Below are 20426 nucleotides of genomic sequence, written 5' to 3'. Positions count from 1 at the left end.
AGAATATTTGTGAGATATTTATATTTCATTGCTTACAGAAAATCAGTCATTGTTAAAGTGTCTGAAATACTACTAATTCCAATAGTTTGGATGCTAGTCAATTGCAATTTACTCCCATTCCTCCCCCCCCCCCCCATTATTTTCTAAGGTTTCCCTAACATTTCAACAGCCCTTAAATTTACCCTTAAGTAAAGAGAGAAACTGTAACTACAAGCATCTTTAAAGGAACACAGTCGGATGACCCCCGCCTAATGTTAACCGGACACTTCAATCTACATCCTGGCTTGTTTACCTTAGGACCAACGCATCCCAAACAGGGCTGATAATATGCATTTATCATAAATGGAGTCTGATAATAAATGTAGACATCGAATTTATGCGGTTCACACCCAAGAAGAAACTTATAAAACCAACTCCACTGGCTTTAAAGTACTTGACCCCTCCGGGCGGATAGAAAATGGGAATGATTTTGCTATCTGTACGTTAATACTTTAGCAGCACTCATAGATTACTAATACTTACAGAAACCTTCTTGAAAGTATTACTGAGCATCGCAATGAGGAGGTTCATTGCAACTAGCACGGAAGCGAGACTGTAAGTGGCGAAGAGCAAGTGTCCAGTGATTTCGGTGATCTCAGCGTTTTCATTCGTGTTAAAGGTTGACTTATCCGCATGTCCGAACAGGGCCCAGAATAAAGTACTTAATACTCCTTCGATTCTACGGGAGAAATTAGACAAATCTTCATAAAAATAACCTACCAAGCTCGTCCGGCAGTACAATGTGTGTGCGACTCCTTTTTCGCGTCGTGGAAAAGTGATTTTTAACTGATAATACTTTGCTAAGGTAAACAAAAACCAAAATGGAAAAATAACATACCAAAACAGATCCTGGATGACTAAGGAGGGAGAGGATTTGTATGAATTTCAAATGGCGACTTTGTGAAGTAGCCCCTTCACAGTATCACTACGATGGAAATGTTTGTACTCGTGTCTCGATTTCTGTTATGTTTAGCTTGGATGCTCATTGTCCATGATTGCGCCTCAGTTTCATAAATAAGTAAGAAAATGATATTGCAGAAAAAGGCCATTTATCATCAAAGAAAACCTTTAAAATTAACCTTTAACGAACAAAGCCAAACATTTTATAACATTTTAACTAACTATGAAGTAACTTGCTTTAAAACTAGTTTCCGATGATTTTTTAACCATAAAAGTAGAGGCTTATAACAAGCTGAATCAACTCAACTAACACGCAGAAGCGCGGAAATTTTTGACAAACTGCAACTGATAATTTTCATCTCCATCGAAGCTAATCGAGAATGATGCGTAGTTTATGGCCCCTATCCCTTTCCCCATTACTGACACCTTGAGAGTATTCAATAGATTAACTTTGGTATCATCGTCACCATCATTACATTTGTTACCTTTCAAAAGCATGGGTTGTGGTGCTGTTGTTTCCCATATTAGTATGTGCTGCTGTCGACTGCACGTACTGTGAGTACAGTTTTCTCATCGCAAGGGCAAACGCACATACATTGAGAGCAAAAAGGAAGAAAAACTTCATGATGTCTTTACCCATATTCATAAGCGACAAATGCAGCGGCCCTAGGGTGGAGTTCACTTGTAGAGTGTGAGATGCTTCGAAGAAAGTCAACACTACTGCAAAGGAGTAGAAACTGTTGGATAACAGCAACAGGTGGTATGGGGTAAGGGATGTGGAACCCAGTAGTTCCCGGACATGCACGGTCCATTCACCCGAACCCGAGGCTATATATGCGTAGCCCACAATCCACAGAACAGCGGCTATGATGTAGCAGATGATCATGGGTATTACAGCCAGGTGCCACCATTCTGAAAAGTATCGCTCTTTTCCTTGATGAAGAGCTTGTTTGATTTCTTGAACTGTCATTCCGATCACCCAGATGCCAATAATTACATCTATGTGAACAAGAAACGAGAGTATTATGGGGCTGACTCAGAGTAACAGTGAATCAGACACGGAAATATATCAGTTCTTGGAAACAAATTATTATCGCTTGTGTTTCGGTTCCTCCTCTGCAATTAAAGAAGCCTAAATGTTTTCGTTTCAGTGCACTTAAGGAGAAGACACTTCTGCGTGTGCCCGTCTATCGCATCCCATTAAAGTTGAAACTAAAACTTCAACACTTATTGTTCATATGATAAAATGCTTATTGACTGAGTTGGGTCAAGCCGGACGGGAAAATATTTGGTTCTCGGTCATAACGCACGGACACTTGTGTGCTCGATCCGTACGTCATGACCTCGAGCCAAACACTTTCCCGTCTGGCCCTCCAACTTAGTCAATATCTGTCTAGTTTGGAAGATTATAAGAGGTTAAGTAGGCAAAATTAACCCCTATACAAAAGTTTTAGACGAGGGGATTAAAAGAACGTGGTTGCTGGGATTTTTATCTCCTCTCTTAACGATAACATGTCTACTTACTCAATGGCGACAATCGTAAGGACAAGTCATAATAATCTTGGAAGGCAGACAGTGTTATCAAGGCTAGGAACCAGACAACAGAGGAGGCCTGGCTCATTAGCTTGATCAGGGGTATCTCTAACTTCTTGGTAAGAGGGTTGATCGGAGTGAGCATATACACCAGCATGCATAGCGGCATAAAAAGAGTGTACAACATCGCCAGGAAGAGTTTGACAGGAAAACGCATTTGCTGCCATCCAGATGTACCCTTATATACCACTGAATTGAGCATCACTTGGCTGTAAGGGTGAGCTATGAACTGGAAAAAAAACATTAAAAAATATATCTGAAAGTCAGAAGTCAGTTTTTATGGTCATAACAATTGCAGCTACGAATGCATCAGAATATTTACCATGTGCTCGTCGAGAAAATGTGTTTGTATTTAAGAAAGGAAACTACACTTTGTGAAAACGTACGCTACAACAGCCCACAGACAGAAGAGGTGGTTTTTACTTCTCTCCGTTCTTGTTGCGCGAGCCACATGCATCTGGCTGTTTTGTAAACGGATGACTAACCGAGCGGGAGAGCTACACAGGGGACATGAGCCTGAGGGCCATATTTCTAATTTAAGTAGTTTACTATATGGCACGCGAACCAAACTTTTTCATATTGGATTTATAAGCTTTCGAGGACTAAAATACACGACTCATGATCGTTTCCGTGGAAACTTTCCGTATGAATGAGGAAGCTCAAAGTCAAGGACGCTTAAGGAAGGATCAAGACTACCCCGCCATTCAAAAATACCTCTCAAGTCGCTCATGCGTTGAAGCCGGACACCTTTTCTTTCAAGTAATATTCTACAAAACTACAAAACCTCAGTGTTTTGACGAGAGACTATATTAAGCGTAATGGTCTCTTGATTTCAATTATTTCTGGCAAAAAAACGTGACAGGGGTCTTTACAAGCCCTTTCACGTTTCAACAATAAACTATTGTCTTCGTTCTTCTCAGTCTTGCGTTGAGATTATACAGATATGAACAATAGCGTTTTTTAAATTTTTACTTCTGACGCTCAAGGCAATGAATTTAGTCAACAATTCCTGATAAAAAATAATCAGACGGTGAGCTTGAGCTTCTGGAAGCTTATTTCAATGCTTATTAAAGATAATTACAAGTCCTCAAGTTATCTATCGGAGACATTTAGTTTCTGTTTGACTATAAGTTGATAAGAGTTGATAAACTGCTTTTCAGAATTTGCCAAGGCCAATTACTTTCCTTTATCGACTTACATTTGATAACCAACTAATCGACTCACTTGCTCGCTGACGTAGCGCAACAGTTTCTCTAGTAACTAATACCTCGTCTGCAATAGGTGGCTTATAAACACACGTTACAAAAAGGTTTTTTTTAGAAACGGTTTCTTTAGAGACTAATAACCTTGTTTATCTTTTAGATATACCAACAACCGACATAGTCTGATCTGCTTGCTGATCCTTTTAGCATCAAAAAAAGATACAGCTCCAATTGAAGAAGATATTGCTACAATGACATTATTTGCCCGAATTACATTATTTTTTTACTCTTGCATACCTTTATATTCTGGTATTTTATGGCGAGGTTGAGCACACGCAGTTGGTGTTCCTTATTCCTCAGATACGCGTCGTCTTCCATTTTGTCCAGTTCCGGCATGTCCATGACGGCGGCGATTTCTTCGAGATTTCTGCATTCGTCCAATAACCGAATTGCAAAATTCTCACACTGAGCAGAGAGAGCTCGATAATCATCTCGAAACTCGCCTTCACGAAAAGAAAGCTTTTTCAGTTTCTTCTTCAAAACGATAGATCGAAACAATGGATCACTGGCTGAATATTCCGTATTCCTTGTACTCAAATTTTTGCTTTCGTGTAAGAACAATTGTGATATATACAAAGGGCTCGCCAATGCACGGTAAGTGTTTAATTTCACAACAGAATTTTTAAGCCTGATCATTGATTCCTCCTCGAATTGTTTGGCGAAATCTTGGCTTTTGCGGGTGAGCGGATGTTCAACTTTGTAGCCTTTACTAACAAGGAATTCGACAATTTCGTAGCTTCCGTTTAACACAGCCAAGCCGAGTGGGGTCAGAAATTCGTCAAACCGCCCTAAAGTTCTACCCGTTCCTTTGGTAGAAAACTTTTCGAGCGACTTCGCACCGAAGCTTTTACGACTTTTGTCGTAAGCCACCAAAATTCTCACACACTGCAAGGAATTGTTCCTGACAGCTTGAAACAAAGCCGAACCGATCTCAGCATTGTTTTTGAGAAGTATTTGCATGATGTCGAGATCTTGTTCCTCAACTGCTGTTTGCAGAGCAGTTTCACCGTTTGCATTTCGGCAATTGACATCAACGCGTTTGGTACTGAGCAAATTTTGAACTGCTTCTTTGTTGCCGCTTCGAACCGCAACAAACAGTGATTCCTCGTCTGCGCTCATTGAACTCGCAAGGACATCCATTTCGTCTTCTTCTATTGCAGAGTTCAGTTGTGGCGAAAATACAACATCCTTACCGTTTGTAATTTCCTCAACGTTTAACGTGGTCGACTGTCTGCCGTTCATATCCAAAAATTATATCGTACGTGTGTTTACTAGTGGGAAGGAGCGGGAGAATGCGGATGACAAGTGATTTCCTCAAATTTATGGACAGTTGAGTCCTTACCTGTCTAATTTTGTGATAGTTGAGTTCCTAGACGTTTGTACGTCACAAAAAGCAACTATTGTAACTATTGCAATCATTCAGATCTCATGTAGCAGCTATTTATATCCCTAATTTGTTGTTTATCGTAAAAAGCTTTATCTCTTTAAGACGTTTAATGTATGTTTATGCATATTCAGGTAAGACGCAAAAGCATTTCTATCTCTAAACATTATTTGCAAAGAGTTTCGTTCCGTGACCATGAGTTGAAACGTGAGAGCATTGAAGTAGTGATTTGAGGTAAAATTTGTCCTCCTACTATTGACAGGGTCAAAGAGTCAAGAAACCTATCAATAACAAATTGTTTTCAAGTGTAAATAAAAGCCAGAATTTGCATTCTTAATGACTAGTTAAGTAAAAACCTTCAAAAAATATCCTAAATCTAATGTTCGTGTAATATATTGGTAAAAACAATTTATTTATGTTGCAAGCGACTAAACCATCCGAGCATTTTAGGCTGTTGCTCTTCTCCGGTATTTGGAAATGAGTCTGTCGCCTCTGTTGATTCATTCTGCAATAGAGAGAAATATATAATACGCAGTTAAAAGGAAAGTTAACAAGAGTAACCAGTTTTGAAGATTTAATACTTAATGTTACTCCATGAGAATCAGAGACGAAATCAGAAAAAGGACAAAACAATCAGAGCAGATTTTTATGAAGAGAAATCGTTTAAGACAAGGAAACAAACGTCCTGTGAAGACATTACTCGCTTAACATGTTTGTTATCTCTCTTTCACTTTTGCGACTGCGACGATCATACTGTAAAGAGGTCGTGAAGCAACCACTCTTGCGTGATGGACCGAAGAGCCGTCTTAATGGGATGAATTGCAAGTCATTTAGAGTATCCTTTAATAATGACTGACTGCTTATACAATGAACGCATCTGTACGTGATAGGACACATGCATTAGGACAAAGTCGCCCCCCCCTCGTGTATGGTCGCTATGATACCGAGCCTCTTGTGGTTGTTAGCGGATGTGCAATACCGCCTCAGAACAGTAATTGCACGAGAAGGTAAGGAAGCGGCTTATGGAAGAGAAATTGCTGTTTATCGGCAACGGAAATTTCAATTGTATTATGAAGGAAATTCCATTCCGTATGAAACCAAAAGAGGTTACGACTTAAACCACAAATACAGGTAAGCCGCAAAAATATGTTGAATAACGTAAGGAATACGGTAAATAACGAGTTACTTATTTACCGATTCGTTTTTCGTGTTGTGATCAGCGTATGCGCCACATTAGCAATCAGAGTTGAACGAGAAGTTGGTTAGGGAGGAAGATTTTTTTAGACAATTAATGTTACAACAAACTGAAATCTATGTTTGTATTTTTAGGCACCAAACCATAGCGATTATATTAGCGAGCGCAGTGTTAAATAAACGGGAATAAATAAATAAAAAAAACAATCCATAATGAAGTAGAAGATGCACGATTTAAAACGTCACTCACCTGAACGCTACTTCCAAAAGCTTTCAGCGCAGTGGTGAGTACGAGACGATCCCTGGCTTGACGCGAGTTAAAGAAGTAACGATCAATAAGAAGCTTGAGGATTTTCTCACGCTGTAAAACGCCAATGTCAAACTATTAGATGACAAGAAACTGACAAAAAAATCGACAAAAACAACCTTTTAGAGTAAACACCTTTGAAGCTGTTTTTTTTAGCTACTTAATTAACAAAACGAGCTAAGGGAAGCAAAAGAAAGTAGTATTGCGAGACTGAATAACTTATCTCCCTTAATGGCACATAAAGCCCATATCAGGTTCTGGCACTTCGTCAAGTTTTCCTGACAGTTTGCCAGTACAATTCGACTTTATTTTCTTAGGCGGAGATATAATCTATGAAAGTGAGGAGAAAGTCTTTCTCAGAAATATAACAAGTGACTGTGGTTGGAGTGCAGAACCTGATCATTTAGTGTGGAGTCCTACGCGCTCACCATCAAGGCACTACGTCTCTCAATCAAGACGGAAACCATGAAATGATTTATAATCGTGCAATTTTAGTCTGAAATTATTCTTGTGATTTCAAGTTGAACTTGCGCTGCGCGCTCGTTCAATTTTGAAATCACGCGTATGATTTCAGCCCAAATTGCACTCCACTCAGTTCAATTACTACTTCTTTACAACCATTCTGAAGTCGCCCAAATACAGGACTTGGTCAGTTCAAATGTTTCATTGATGCAGTACTGAGCTGGTTTGAAATTAAATTCATTCATTTTTTGTGGGGAAAAAATAGGAGTTTTGAAAACAAAAGTTGCAAAATTTGCCACAGGATACTCTTTGTCTTTCATTTTCTTGCAAATTGATTGGTTACTTTAAACAAGCCTTGAAATCTTATTGGTTGTTTTGTTGTTATTGTATCCTCATTGGCTGGGAAAAAGATGCGATTTAAAGCAAAAAATGGTGCGATTCGTGAATAAATCGCAACAACTAGAGCCAATCAGATTACAGGGACCACCAGTGATTTCAAAATGGGTGTAATAAAAGGAGAAATTAAAATTGCAATCCAAGTGTAACAAGACACAAAGGCCACTTATTTATACAGACGATGATCTCTAGGACTTTGTGAATATCTGAAGTGTCATAGAATCGATCGTGGCGGAAGTAAATCTGCGTTGTTCTCTTTAGTGTCACAAAGGCGGAGTAGCCGAGCGTAAGGCCGGCCTAACTTATGATCGAATTCCCTGCACCTCAGTGGTAAAGCTTCAGGGCATAAAATCTGAGGGTATAGAATTCGATATCTCATTCAGAGAAGTTCTTTTTCTCACGCTCGTAAAAAAATTAATAGATCTTTCTTTAAGGAAGGAAAGGTTGATTTTCGGGTAAAACGTTCCTGCAGATATAAATACCTTGCTTCCACCCAAAAGAAATGGGTACCAAATAAGGACATGCATGCAAAACTTAACTAGACCTACAAGGAATATCCAAATCCTAACCACAATTACCTCAATCATATCTTCGTCTTGCTCTTCATCGCCTTCACTTGAATCCAAATCGTCATAATGCTCTTTCTAGAACCAAACATACACTTTTCAGTACTGCACGTAATGCATGATGAGTCCGCTAACAACCTTAGTTTTCTTGCTAAAAACTTAGATTATTATGGATTAGACTAACTATGATCTGATTGGTCAAGAGTATTTAATAAATACTCCTAATACAAAAAAATCTGTATTAGAAGGACAAAAGATCAGTAATATGCATACTAAATGCTCGAGCCGCGAGCTATTGTGAAGTTGCATATTATTTGACGCCACATAAGACAGTTCAACAGCCAGTGAAAATCAAGTCGCTAAAATAATCAGCTAACCCTGCAGACTTAACTACAATTCTGTGCTGACCAATCAGAAATAAGAAAATATCATGAGTTTACAGGTCCTTCACCTTCACCTTCAGTTGTATGAAGTTATCTGGTGAAGAGACTTTGGTTCCCTTATTAATTTACAGATGATATCATGACTTTTTTATGCCGGGAAATATTTCTAATAAAGCATTTTTCGTATACTTCGTTCTAGAGACAATGGAAAAGTATATGACTTTAAGGTGTACAATTCCACGGTGATCCTGTTCGTTATTTTTAGTAAGCTCTGTGCTAAACAACCGGCTAATTTGAAATTACTTGTTTGACCACTCCCTTGGTTATAATTTACAAGTACCAGGGGGCTCGGTAATGTGATGACGTAAATACTATTGGTTCGTTGAGTATCGCGGTCAGCGATATCAGTTGGAATAAATCATTTGTTAAGGAGCACTGCCCTCCAAGTAAAACCGGAAATATCCTTAAAATTCAGCCTACCTTTTGAGGCTTGATCCAGTTTTTAATACGTCGACACAAATCAATAAAATGCTTCCGATTGGGCAGAAGGTTAAATGGAGGAGGAAGGACACTTCCCTTGTCCACGTACTGCATCCACATCCCTGTTCTGGAAAACTTCCATTGGATATCAGCATCGTCCTAGATTGGCAATAAGTAAATAAATAAATAACTGAAATCTGGTTAGGACCAGGCCAACACATGGTTATGGTGCTGCTCCGTTTTGAGAAGTAAAACGCCAAACTGACACCCGAATTTGGGTTCGAGGTGTCTAGTTCCATTTTATGGAGATGTTACATAACATAAGTTGCTACTTTCACAAAGTCACAGTCTGATAACTGTTTTGTGTATCAAAGACCGTTGGTGGGAAGTCACGGGACGGTCCCTTTGGCCGTGTTAGTGGTTGTGATCGCAAATAATGATTATCGTCTCATTTTCCCAACATTAAAATTATTACATCTTAATCAAATATTAAGGTCATTTGAGAGAACAGTATAAAGAACATGCATACGGATACCAGGGTGTAAATGGTTAAATAAATAAGATTGTCTTCGGGACTATAAAACTGTTACTCACCGCTATTTGTTGAAATGAGTTCGACATCATTGCAATGAGCATGTTGAGCGAGATCAAAATGGCGACGATATTGAAAATAGCAAACAAAGTCTCTCCAGTCGTCTGAGTTATGTAGAACGTGCTCGATTCAAGTTCAAATGCTTCAAGATCTGTTTTATCAAACAGAGCCCAAAAAAGCTTCCTCAAGCCAGCAGAGAATCTAAAACGAAGAAAAAAACTCGTATCAAGAAAAGCGGATCAGCTGAAAGTTGAGCAGGCTTTGTTTAATGATTAACAATGACCGTATATGGCTACTTGGGAACAATGGCGGAAACAGCTTTAAAATACACGCGGCAGATTTAAACCATCGGCGAAACTGATGATACGACAAATACTCCCCGTGGGGGTGATTCTGATAGATTTTTTAGGATGCAAATAGTCACGGAAATGAGTGAAAAAATAAGAGCGAAAATATTGGGAAATATGAAAAGGGATAAATCGTTTTCACAGAACGTTTCGGCAATCATACTAGTTACCGACACAATAAAATGGCGGTCATGTGAGCAGAGCAAGTGCGGATCTTACTTAACTCCTTCCTCATATAGTTTTCTCTCTCGTTCCAACACCTATGCATAGCTGTTTATTACCTGATTGAAAATGATCTACAAAGGTGACACGACAGACTAAGATTATGAAAAACAACATTTGAATTCATTCAAGTTTGATCTGTGGATGACAAGTTACAACTAAATCTTCACAGTCAAACATATAAATTAATGCTGAAAGTTTCAGAAATTGAAGCCCAGAAAAACCTTGGGTTCTGGCGGGACTAGAGGGAAATCATGAACGAGGTGTCCAAGCTCAGATTTTTTCTCCAGGGTTCATTTCTGCGATCGGTTCAAAGGGTAGTTTAGTAAAGAGGATAATATCGTCAACAGAGAGGACCTTAATATGAAAGCGATCTCCGCAGTTATGAACCTAACTTAAGCAGAGATGAAAATAAGGCCTGAAAAAGATTCAAGCCTCATTCAGCCTTTTTAGGCTTTATTTTCACTACTGCGCAGATCGCTTTCGTATTCATTTCTTAATCCGCAGTGCACAACCGACCTGCAAATATTCACAGTCAAAGGTTGACCTGGTTACACAGTTTAAGTTGCCACTCATTTAGAGTTCTTGTACATTGATAACGGTTACAAGCTATTAGCAGAGGTTTTGTGGGTTGACATGGGATAAGGTCTAACCGTCCGTGCCAGTGACACAATGGGTCGCTGTTGGGCTATTGCAAGCCGCAAGTAAGGAACACGAGAAGATAATTTGAAGCGAGTGTCTGCTAAATCTAAGCTACTGAATCTCAAGGATAAAAAATGCCAGTGACTTACCCTGAGAATTCATGGGAATTTTGAGAGTGTTCCTTAGCCGGATATAAATTCACAATTTGCTCAAATTGTGAATAAACTTTGCGGATGGCCATAGAAAAGGACACGAAAACCAGAAGGAACAACAGCAGGAACTTGCCTACATCTTGACACATCTTTATCAAAGATAACTGCAGAGGACCAATGCCACTGTTCACTTGCAGCGAGTTTGACAAGTGGAAAAAACTTACCAAGAACGCCATCGAAAAAATGCTGTGTAGAAATTAAAAGGCAAGTGAAAGTTGCAACAAGCAATTCTGTCATTAAACCCTTTCAAACCTCAGTCAAAATTAAAAGTCAAATATAAATTTCAGTTTGTGAAGTCCCGAGCCACAAAAGTGTGCGAAAAGAGACTTCAATATCCAGTCATCTTCACCTCAGGTACTTAGTCAATCACGCAAATACATCACATGTGCTTCGTTTTACAATATTCATGGTCTTTCAATCTGATTTTTTCGGGTTTAAAGGCTTTTTATCAGAAAATTTGAAAAGACTGCGTTATTAGTAATGACGAGTGTCTTCATGGCTGGACACAGTGCCTTCTATGAGTAAATTTGCAAGCATTGCAATCCTTCCATACTTCTCCGCAATTCTTTACCCACCTGTTTGAAATAAACAAGAATCGAAAGGCTGAATCTCTCGAGATACTTCTGACGAGGTACTTGAACGAATAATTTCCATCTTTAACCATCAACGCTGAGGAACCCAACAGCCAGAATAAGCCCGCCAGTAAGAAGAAGAGTAACATTAAAATGGTAACAATATTCCACCATTGGGCAAAGTAACGCTCTCTTCCTTGTCTGTAGAACTCTTTCATTTCTTCAAAGATGAGACCTAACACCCACATAGCGGTCAAGATATCTGAGAGGAAAGTAAACGAAAAATAAAAACGGGACACTCGAGTTTTATTCAAACATACATAAGCTACCTTACTGCTTTTTTGTTTGTTTCCGTGGGGAACTCACAAGTAAGGAGTAGCATGCGCGAGGGACACACATGGTGTCTGGTCTAAGAAAAAGAATTTTCCTAGTTTATCGAATTAAAAAAATGGTTTCCATGTGGCCGTGCGTTTGTCAGTAAGAGATTACAGATTACGTCAAAATGTGGAAAGAAAAAAAGAGGCACAATAAGCGCAACCGAATTCGTCACTGACAGAACAATTTCTAAACCATAGTGCAACAGCTAATCAACGATTGTCGCTGCAACACCATGGTAAAATTCATTTCTTGTCCCGCCGGCAGGATAGGAGGCTGGGAGTGAGTGGTTTTCTTGTCACTAAATACAGGATTCCATGAGCACTAAACCAATGTCCATGTTTACTTACCTATCCAAGAGATTTCCAAGAGTGAAATTCCTAGCCTGTCTTGAACTGAGGAGAGAATCAGAATGAACAAGAACCAGCAGAAAGAGCCCGTGTGACTGATGAATTTGGCCAGCGGAGTAGCCAGTTTCTGAGACAGTTTATTGTCGGGCGTGACAAGGTAAAAAATGGACCAAAGAGGTAATAAGAGCGTGTGAATAACAAAGAAGGTAGTTTTCGTGATATTTCTCCGGTAAATCCAATTCTTGTCGAAGTCGAGGTAAAGCACTGCATTTAACATGAGTTGAGAATACGGATGAGCCACAAACTATGGAGAAAAATTTAAAAGAGGTATGTGTTCTTTAAAAGTGAGAATTTTGAACCACCTCACGGAAATTTAAGAAAAGGTTGATTAAGGTAGTTGCATTTTACCCTTCCATTATTGTTGCAATAGTTATTATAAATTTGTTCATATATTTCAGTGAAAGTTTTGGGAAACTTTCTCTGCGAAATCTCAAAGAGCAATAAGTGAAGGGAAAGGAGTCCCCTAAACCCCTCCCTCCTCACGCTTCGTCCTCTGTATAAATAAGCCTTGGAACAACGCCTACAAATTTGTGCTGTGCAAATTTACTCAAACGATAATCGAATGTTACCGCGATAATTGCGATTTAACGATGCTCTTTGAATGATATTTTAGTTGGAATGACATATCGGCGATACAATGCAAGCCATTGTTCTAATAGCCACGAGATATCGTTGAGTTCTTCGCGAATTGTCGTTTTCCCTGAGCGATATTAACCCAATTTCTAACACTCCCACGGTGAAATGTTGAAGCTGCCCAACCTCAGCTTAAACAGCAAATTAACGAAATAAATTCAAACTGCAAATGGATAAAATTATATCTAGATAGAAAAAGGAAATTAAATAGACTTGACGACCTACACATACATTCAATTTGTTAATCTACTGGTTTAAAATATACTATTGTTCGTGCTGAAATTTCATTTCGATCGCGATGAAACTCAGTTGTCTTAGTGCTCCAGTGAAAAAATGAAAATGGTCATAAAAAAGGCGAAAAAACGACGAAAAAACAGAAGAGGAGTAATCATGAAGACAACATAAATATCTTTTCCGTTCCTCGAACCACTGAACTCATTTGATTCATTCACATTACCTCGAGTGAATTTTTTTAACAGGTTTTCCCGATAAGCCGGACTGCAATAACCTGATGGTAAACAATTTTAAGAAATAAATCTTTGCCGAAATCAGCTTTCTTTTCTTTTTTGGATTTTCACGTCAAGAAATAATTCCCTCAACATTCTCGTACCACAAAAGGCCAAAGGAGTGAAAATACTGAAGTGTGCATGAAAAAGCACAAACTTCGAAAGTTGATTCTAAGAAACCAAAATTAATCAGTTGTCGTTTATAATCTTCCTAGAGGTCGTTTTTTCTTCGGAAAGTCTTCAGGCATTGCTTTATAGTAAGCTTAAACTCGTTTTGAAAAAACGTAAAAAAATTAGAATAAATAAACGAATAAAGTGCTACACTTTCATGCAATTACAAATAAGATACAATTTGCATATTTTAGAAAAATCTTAAAGTAGTGATGAAAGGAAATTAAATTATGTCACTTTACGAAGCCAGAACACCTGCACCAAACTCAAGTATTTCGAAATGAAATCCTCTATCTAAAATGAATAATCTGGCGAAAGAAAGCAGGTTGTATTTTACTGACTTTATTAAGCCTTTTTTTTAACGTGAACCGTTTACAATCCCCTATCACTCAGCTTGCTCTAATGCGATTTCGATCAGAAGATATTAAGATCAGAAAATGAAAGCGTAAACAAGAGACTTGAGCTACACGTCATTGGCTGCCAAATTTTGGCGAAAAAACTCGAAAAAGCAATTATCTTCTAAGTAGACTTATTGTCAGTCGGTGGATGGATAAACTTTCTAGTACTATTCAAATAGTGCGTTCAAAGCCAAAGTGCAATATTTCTTGCACACGATTGTTTCCGTATTATGTTGCGAATCTTCAGCCGGTAAGCCAACATCTAAAATGAAAATTCGTCTTTTTTGGTTCAATTTGATTGTCTTGAAAACGACACTGGAAAAGGCCAACACATCCAACGGAAGAATCAAAACTAATAATCCGATATTACAGGGAATCTATGCTTGGAGAGGCGCAGGGATCTCACCAAAATTATACGGTCAAACGGCTTTTCGAAAAAGATCGTAATTCCCGTGAAATAAAAACGAAGCGCTCAACACGAACAGGTAATCTAAATTCCACATCACATGATGAAATTTTGGTGTTTTGTAAGGGATCTTCACGGTATTCATGCTTTGGAAAGTGTAAAAAGAGCGGGACCTAGGACCAACAGAAGTAAGACTTCAGTGTTTCTGCGACTCTTACTGTGAAATGTTTATGGACTGTTGTGGAGATTATGACAAGCACTGCTTGCCATCGAACTCATTGGTGGCAGAAGGCAAAACTCCCTGCTCTTCTAGAGCTAAGTAGACCATAAAGCAGTTTATGTTGAAACCACGAGCAACGTTATCGCCAATTAAAGAGACGGATTTATTTTCATCAGAAAATGTAACTGGTCAGGTCCTGACCTCGTCGCTAATCATGAAGAGTTTACATATTTCGCCGTCGCCACCTTACAAACAAGTCGGAAGCCATTCCACCATTAGGGCAACTATTCTATCCAGTTTTCCGAATCAGCAACAACCATCTACCCGGATGAGAGATGGAGATGCGTACACAACGGTCATACAAATGAAACTGTGGGGATTTGGATGATAGCTGCTTGTCCTAAACAATGGCCGGCTGATTTGACGAAGACAAAGTGCGAACAACCTTACAACCTCTCTGACGAGAATCTGAACGACATGATTCCCGTTTCTGATCAGAAAAAACCCAGCTACAGAAATCACTATTGCGCGAGGTGCGCTGAGGTAAAAGCGAGCGACCTCGTGCCCTTAGAACTTGATATAACTTGCGTTGTGATTCAGTTCACCACGCCACTACTCTCGTTCTAATGCTTTGAAACTCCTGCTCAAATATTGTTCAAAGGTACAATGGAAAGTTCGAAATGGATAACGTGCACGATACTGTACAGCGATCAATTCTAACTGCCAGACATCTTCGCCCTACTATCACAACTGCAAAAGTGGTAATTACCGAGTTATATACGATGTCGTTACGAGAAGGATTTATAAAAACCTCTTTTGTGCCAAATGTCATGAAAACAAGCGATGGAAATTTGTCTGTGGGCCAAGATCTCAGATTCTCAGTGTTTACGAGCGTTCAATCGAGGTTTTCCTCTTTTTTTTTTTCTTTTTTCGGTTGTTTTTACTTCAGAATGCGCGGAAATCTGCTGAAATATATGAAAAATATCAATTTCTCGTCCTTTTTGGAGCGACCGATAGAAACTTCACGGAGAAATAGTGTCACGCCATTGTGATAACGTACATGTTTATGACAAATGACCGATGTGAGGATAGTTTCATGTAGATCAGCTGACTTCAACATTTTTCAGATGACATACAAGTACAACAGTGTATCTTCAGAGGATTTCGGATTGCTCAAATTTCCATGAAAGAAGGTGCAGCACTCGGAATCTGGATGATATCCACACGATTTGAGGTATATGTTTGTAGTTACGTCGAGTAGTCCTCCATGAAGGTTGATCGATTTTTTTTTAAAAGATGACAACCAGAGGTGAGATTTCTCTTCGGGATATTGCTCATAAGATAACATTCTTTCAAAGCCCCCCGCCTTTTTATTTGTCTGAAAGGTTTGTTGTTGAGAACATTAGATGTAAACATCGCCAAATTATGCAATATCTGATTTTTGAACTTCGTTCGCTAACTGCCCCTATGGAAAGTAGAGGCAGGCCCGCAGAGATTTTTTTCATTTTTAAAAACTAGAATATTATAACCAGCTAGGTGTGCAGTTTCAGCTCCAGAATCGGTGTACTTTTGGAGAAATTCAGATAAACGTTTTCCCTGTTTTAACCCGACAACAAAAAATGACCGAAACTGTACCGAGATAAATAATCTCTTGGTGTGTTCACATTCACTCCAAGGGAAAATTAAATGTATCAAAGTGAAGACGAATGATGTTACTATATATGGTAGAAGTGCCAATTTGTAATGTTGTATTTAGCTTGAGATAGAGAAATAAACATTTCACTCTTTTTTGCGACGTTTTTGTATGAAAATGAGGCCCCAGGCCTCGAACAAGCAGCCATTGTTACCATGGCAACAAGAGTGCTGCGCCCTGTAAAAAGAGCATTTTTGTGCATCCCCCCTGAGCGTCTAACTGCATGCAAAATTTGAAGGGAGGTTGAAAATTTCCATTTCCCAAGATGTTTGATTCTTACAGAGACTTGTTCTTAACTTACATCCAAAAAAGACCTGCAGATCAGGTAATAGTGTTAAGTGTTTGATAAAAGATTCACAACACTTTGGTAGGAGTACTTTTGCTCCGATATATATATCATAAGACGGTTTGGAGTGTATTGCTAAGTATTTTTAACGAATTTGCCCGTAGGCAACGTAATCGTAACAACGATTAACAGTACTAAGCAATACTACACAATAACGTCCAATAAGTTATTTACCATCTAAATATTTTCTTTTATGGCCAATTATTTTTCCCATCTCTCATAAGGCGGGAAAAAGCAAAGTAGAAAGAGAAGCGTAATGCGCGAAGCCGGTTAAACAGGTTCTTTTCCCAGTACAAAATAACTAACTGTACAATATCGCAGGATATTTGTACTCTATTCGCGCGTTATTTATACTATACTCTGTGCAATTGGATAGTAAGATTATGTATGCTAATGTATGTAGCGCAATGTTGAATGGTATTAAATCATTTTTAAGAAAGCAAATGAAATCATTTTTAGGTAGTTCAAAGAAATGTTAAGAATAGTGACTTAAGCTTTGTAAATAACCTTCGTATTGTCCTTACTTGAGCGACATAAGGTGCCTCTTTAATTAATAATTCCTTTATGAGTAAGTACTGCGACACGCGCAATAGAAATGATCGATACATTCTTTGTAATTCTTATTACTACTACTACTATCATCATCAATCAAAAACAAACTCGATTCAACAGTAGAAGAAGAAGTTACTTGGTTGATTTCATGGTAAACCCCCCCATTTGTACCTAAACAAAAGTTAACTTGTCATCAGGGGAAAATATTCCAAAGGCGATTTTGTCTGTACAGCATTCAAATTTCCGACGTGAATATGTATCATTATTCATAATTTTCACAAAGTACGCGCAAGATCGCCTAAATTAAAGCGAAAAAAAAGATAAAGTGAAGCAAAACAAACGTAATGAGAAACTAAACGGCATTTTGCTTTTTTTCGTTGCTGAAACAGATGGTATCTACAAAATTTACGAACGCTAAGTGTAACTGAGGAACAATATTGTACGAGGTAAAATTTGCAATTCAATAATTGCGAAACGTGGCAGCCCTTTTAATGAAGTCCGTGTTATTTTTAAATTACGATAATACGCTGCAAACATTAATTCTCCGAACTGAAAATGTCACTATATTTTCAAATTGATTCTAAATTGATTCTGATTATTAAGATACTAAAATCAGCCCCTTATTTTTCCCAAAAAAAATTTAATGCAGTTGTGAACGTCTATGCACTGGTTTAGTGAAAAAACATAGCAACACCTGAGGTGTTAGTGTTTCTTTTATAGCTGGTATAAAATGATTTAATCAAAACGCATCGATTATGTTAGAAACGGATTGATCACAAACATTTGATCTTCACACATGTTTATTGTTCAAACTTTAAACGAAATTTTTCTGTACTAAATCAGTCTACAGAAGCCCTCTCTGACGCGGCGGTTGATTCAAACGGTGCACAAGTACTTTCAGTCACAGATGTCTGATTTTGAAATCGCATTAAATTTATTTAAGCAATTTAATATGTCTCTTGAAAGATCTCAGTTTGAGGCATGGGATGAATTTAAGAATGTCTCTTTCCTGTGCGGTTGAAAGTACCGCGTTGAGAAGCTGAGACTGACTAAATAGAGGCGACTGCCCCGCGCTCTGTTGTCGAATAATGTACAGGTCTGTATCCGCGCACTGTACGTTGATTAACACATGGTACTTAAAAGTTCAAACAGACTGATTCGAACGCCGAAATTGAGTTTGTGCTTCGTACACTGGGTCTGGCACGTGAATGACGCGGCAATAAAAAAGAGTCTGAAGGCTGATATACACAAAACGGGACAAGTCTTTCCGCGCACACTGAATTCAAAACAAGTCATTGCTTCTCATTTATTGTTGCGATCATCCCACAAACTCGAATCCCTTTGAGCTTACGAGACCTGTTGGGACAAATTTGTGTCGAAAGGATTTTCGCCCTTGAGAGTCCAGTTATTAATGAAAACAACAAACTTACCCTCTCATTCTTGTTCTTGATGGCAAAGTTAAGAACACTCAACTTCTTCGCAGCCTCATTCGCTGTCCTGACTCGAACGTGTGCTAGCCCCTTGATGGAAGGCATGGTCATCACGCAGCCAATCTCTGTCATGTTCCTGCAGAGATTCAGCAGTGCCACCGCGTACTCTTCACAGCGAGTCGACAGATTTGAATAATCCTTCTTGAACTCGTATTCCTCCCGGGCGAGAAGTTCGAGCTTTCCATTGAGCACAAATGCTTGATAAACAGGGTCATTTGTACACGTATATTCAGCGGTTAGTTCCTGTTTCTCGCAGTCGGCGAGATACGACAACGAGAGATAAACCGGGCTGGCTAAGGCCCGATAACTATTCAGTCGATATAGAGCTTTCTCTAGGCTTCCCATTCCATTACAGCCTTCGCACGAACAAGAGCGGGGATGCGGTTCCTCAATTCTATATCCCATGGAGAGGAAAAACTTCACCAAATCGTAGTTATCCTGTTGTGCAGCGAGGGTAAGTGCGAAATTTCCTACCTTAGCTTGTCTTTCCGTTCCTTCCTCAGACTCGAGAGAGCTGGATTTTCTTTTAAAAAATTCTCTCACTTGACGCAAGTCCCCTCTGCGGACGGCTTCAAAAAATAATTGTTCTTCTTCAGAAAGGGTCATCTCCGGCATAGTAGCCTCTAAAACGTCTAACAGAGACGCCGAAGCTGTCCTTCCGCGTCTTAATGCATGAGCCGCCATGTTTAAAAGCAATTATTTCTCACGTTGTGAACTTTCTCTACACAGTAGGATGACTCTTCTTACTCAAGAACGCAAGCGCATTAAGGTTTTCTTTACCGCTGTCAATTTTAAGTATAGCGACTGGTATGTAGAAACAAAAAAATACTCAAACTATTCATTAATTTTTTCTCCTATAATCGGTAACAGCGACATGATCAATATGTTAAACAGATGTAAATTGTGCAGAAAAATTCTGTTTCCCGTTGCTAGGCGGTGATGAACAGTTGTATGGAATGTACCGTGCGAAAAAAGAAGCGGCAAATTGAAGAGCGATCGTGTCTTTTAAACAATGCATTTTACATTTTTTTCAAATAAGCACCATTTAATACAACTAAAAAGTCAAGATATTTTTGCTCCCTAAGCACAATCTTTCCCTTTTTTCTAGTAGAGCTGTTGAAAAATATACGCCACTTAAAATAAGCTCTTTGACCCTCAAATTGAAACGAGCTCCCTAACCTTACCCTCTTTCTTTACATTAAAATCCATCTCAAACGTGTTAAAATGTCTATTTCTGAAACTACAGAGGCTTTTGTTCTGGTTTTATCACGCTTACTATTAAAGAATAAAAAATCCTGGTAAACTTTGATCATGTTCCAAAATTGGCTGTAAAATATTATACCTGCGAACTAACAACCAACTGAAAATATAAAAAGACCAGTCGTCAATTGAACGAGTTTCTCGAAATCCTCGAAAAAAGCAAATTCATCACGAGTGACTTAGCAGCTGCGTGAGAGATCTTTGGGTAAAAAAATAAGGGACCTTAAAAAAAAAAAGTCGCTCTCTCATTTTACCGAAAATTACTTGTAAACACCTATTTTTCGATCTGCGTCTTCGAAACAATGCATTTTGCGATTGACGGAAAAACGGATAATTCCTGGAAACAGATCTCTTTTTAATTTCTTCTATGAAAAGCTGAGAGTTTTCTTAGCCGGGGACTCAGTAAACGTGGG

General features: G+C 38.7%; 2 protein-coding genes across 3 annotated transcripts in view; both read right to left on the bottom strand.

Moving 5' to 3' along the window:
• Nucleotides 1-5162, bottom strand: part of LOC113672141 (short transient receptor potential channel 5) — a 7115-nt gene extending 1953 nt beyond the window's left edge. Inside the window, exons 1-4 of the mRNA XM_089204772.1 lie at nt 4032-5162; nt 2464-2761; nt 1425-1938; nt 523-718 (exon numbers count right to left, since the gene is read on the bottom strand). Coding sequence (XP_089060898.1) covers nt 523-718; nt 1425-1938; nt 2464-2761; nt 4032-5036 — 2013 coding nt within the window. The 5' untranslated portion in view covers nt 5037-5162. The remainder of the gene's footprint in view (nt 1-522; nt 719-1424; nt 1939-2463; nt 2762-4031) is intronic.
• Nucleotides 5163-5247: 85 nt separating this feature from the next.
• LOC113672142 (short transient receptor potential channel 6) lies at nt 5248-19651 on the bottom strand. 2 transcript variants are annotated; one of them, XM_027188420.2, is made up of 9 exons: nt 18694-19651; nt 12279-12582; nt 11557-11815; nt 10919-11167; nt 9561-9759; nt 8967-9125; nt 8116-8181; nt 6623-6733; nt 5248-5683 (listed from the first exon to the last, which is right to left on the bottom strand). In XM_027188420.2, exons 1-9 carry the CDS (start codon nt 19435-19437, stop codon nt 5588-5590), a joined length of 2187 nt encoding a protein of 728 aa, XP_027044221.2. In that variant the 5' UTR covers nt 19438-19651; the 3' UTR covers nt 5248-5587. The 2 variants fall into 2 exon arrangements, with proteins under 2 accessions (XP_027044221.2, XP_089060900.1); XM_089204774.1 differs by lacking the exon at nt 5248-5683 and having other exon boundaries at nt 6649-6772.
• Between the last annotated feature and the right edge of the window lie 775 nt (nt 19652-20426).

This window comes from Pocillopora damicornis, chromosome 4 (genome assembly GCF_964200805.1).
Source record: "Pocillopora damicornis chromosome 4, jaPocDami1.2, whole genome shotgun sequence".
NCBI lineage: Eukaryota > Metazoa > Cnidaria > Anthozoa > Scleractinia > Pocilloporidae > Pocillopora > Pocillopora damicornis.
This window is presented reverse-complemented; position numbering and strand designations above follow the sequence as displayed.

Bases quoted from the DNA above. Each gene is read 5' to 3' on its own strand.
- LOC113672142 (XM_027188420.2), bottom strand. From the start codon at position 19,437: ATGGCGGCTCATGCATTAAGACGCGGAAGGACAGCTTCGGCGTCTCTG. The intron at 12,583-18,693 runs GTAAGTTTGTTG...TTTTCTCCATAG, and splicing joins TCAAGAACAAGAATGAGAGG to TTTGTGGCTCATCCGTATTC. The intron at 9,760-10,918 runs GTAAGTCACTGG...TCTTCGTTTTAG, and splicing joins AATTCCCATGAATTCTCAGG to ATTCTCTGCTGGCTTGAGGA.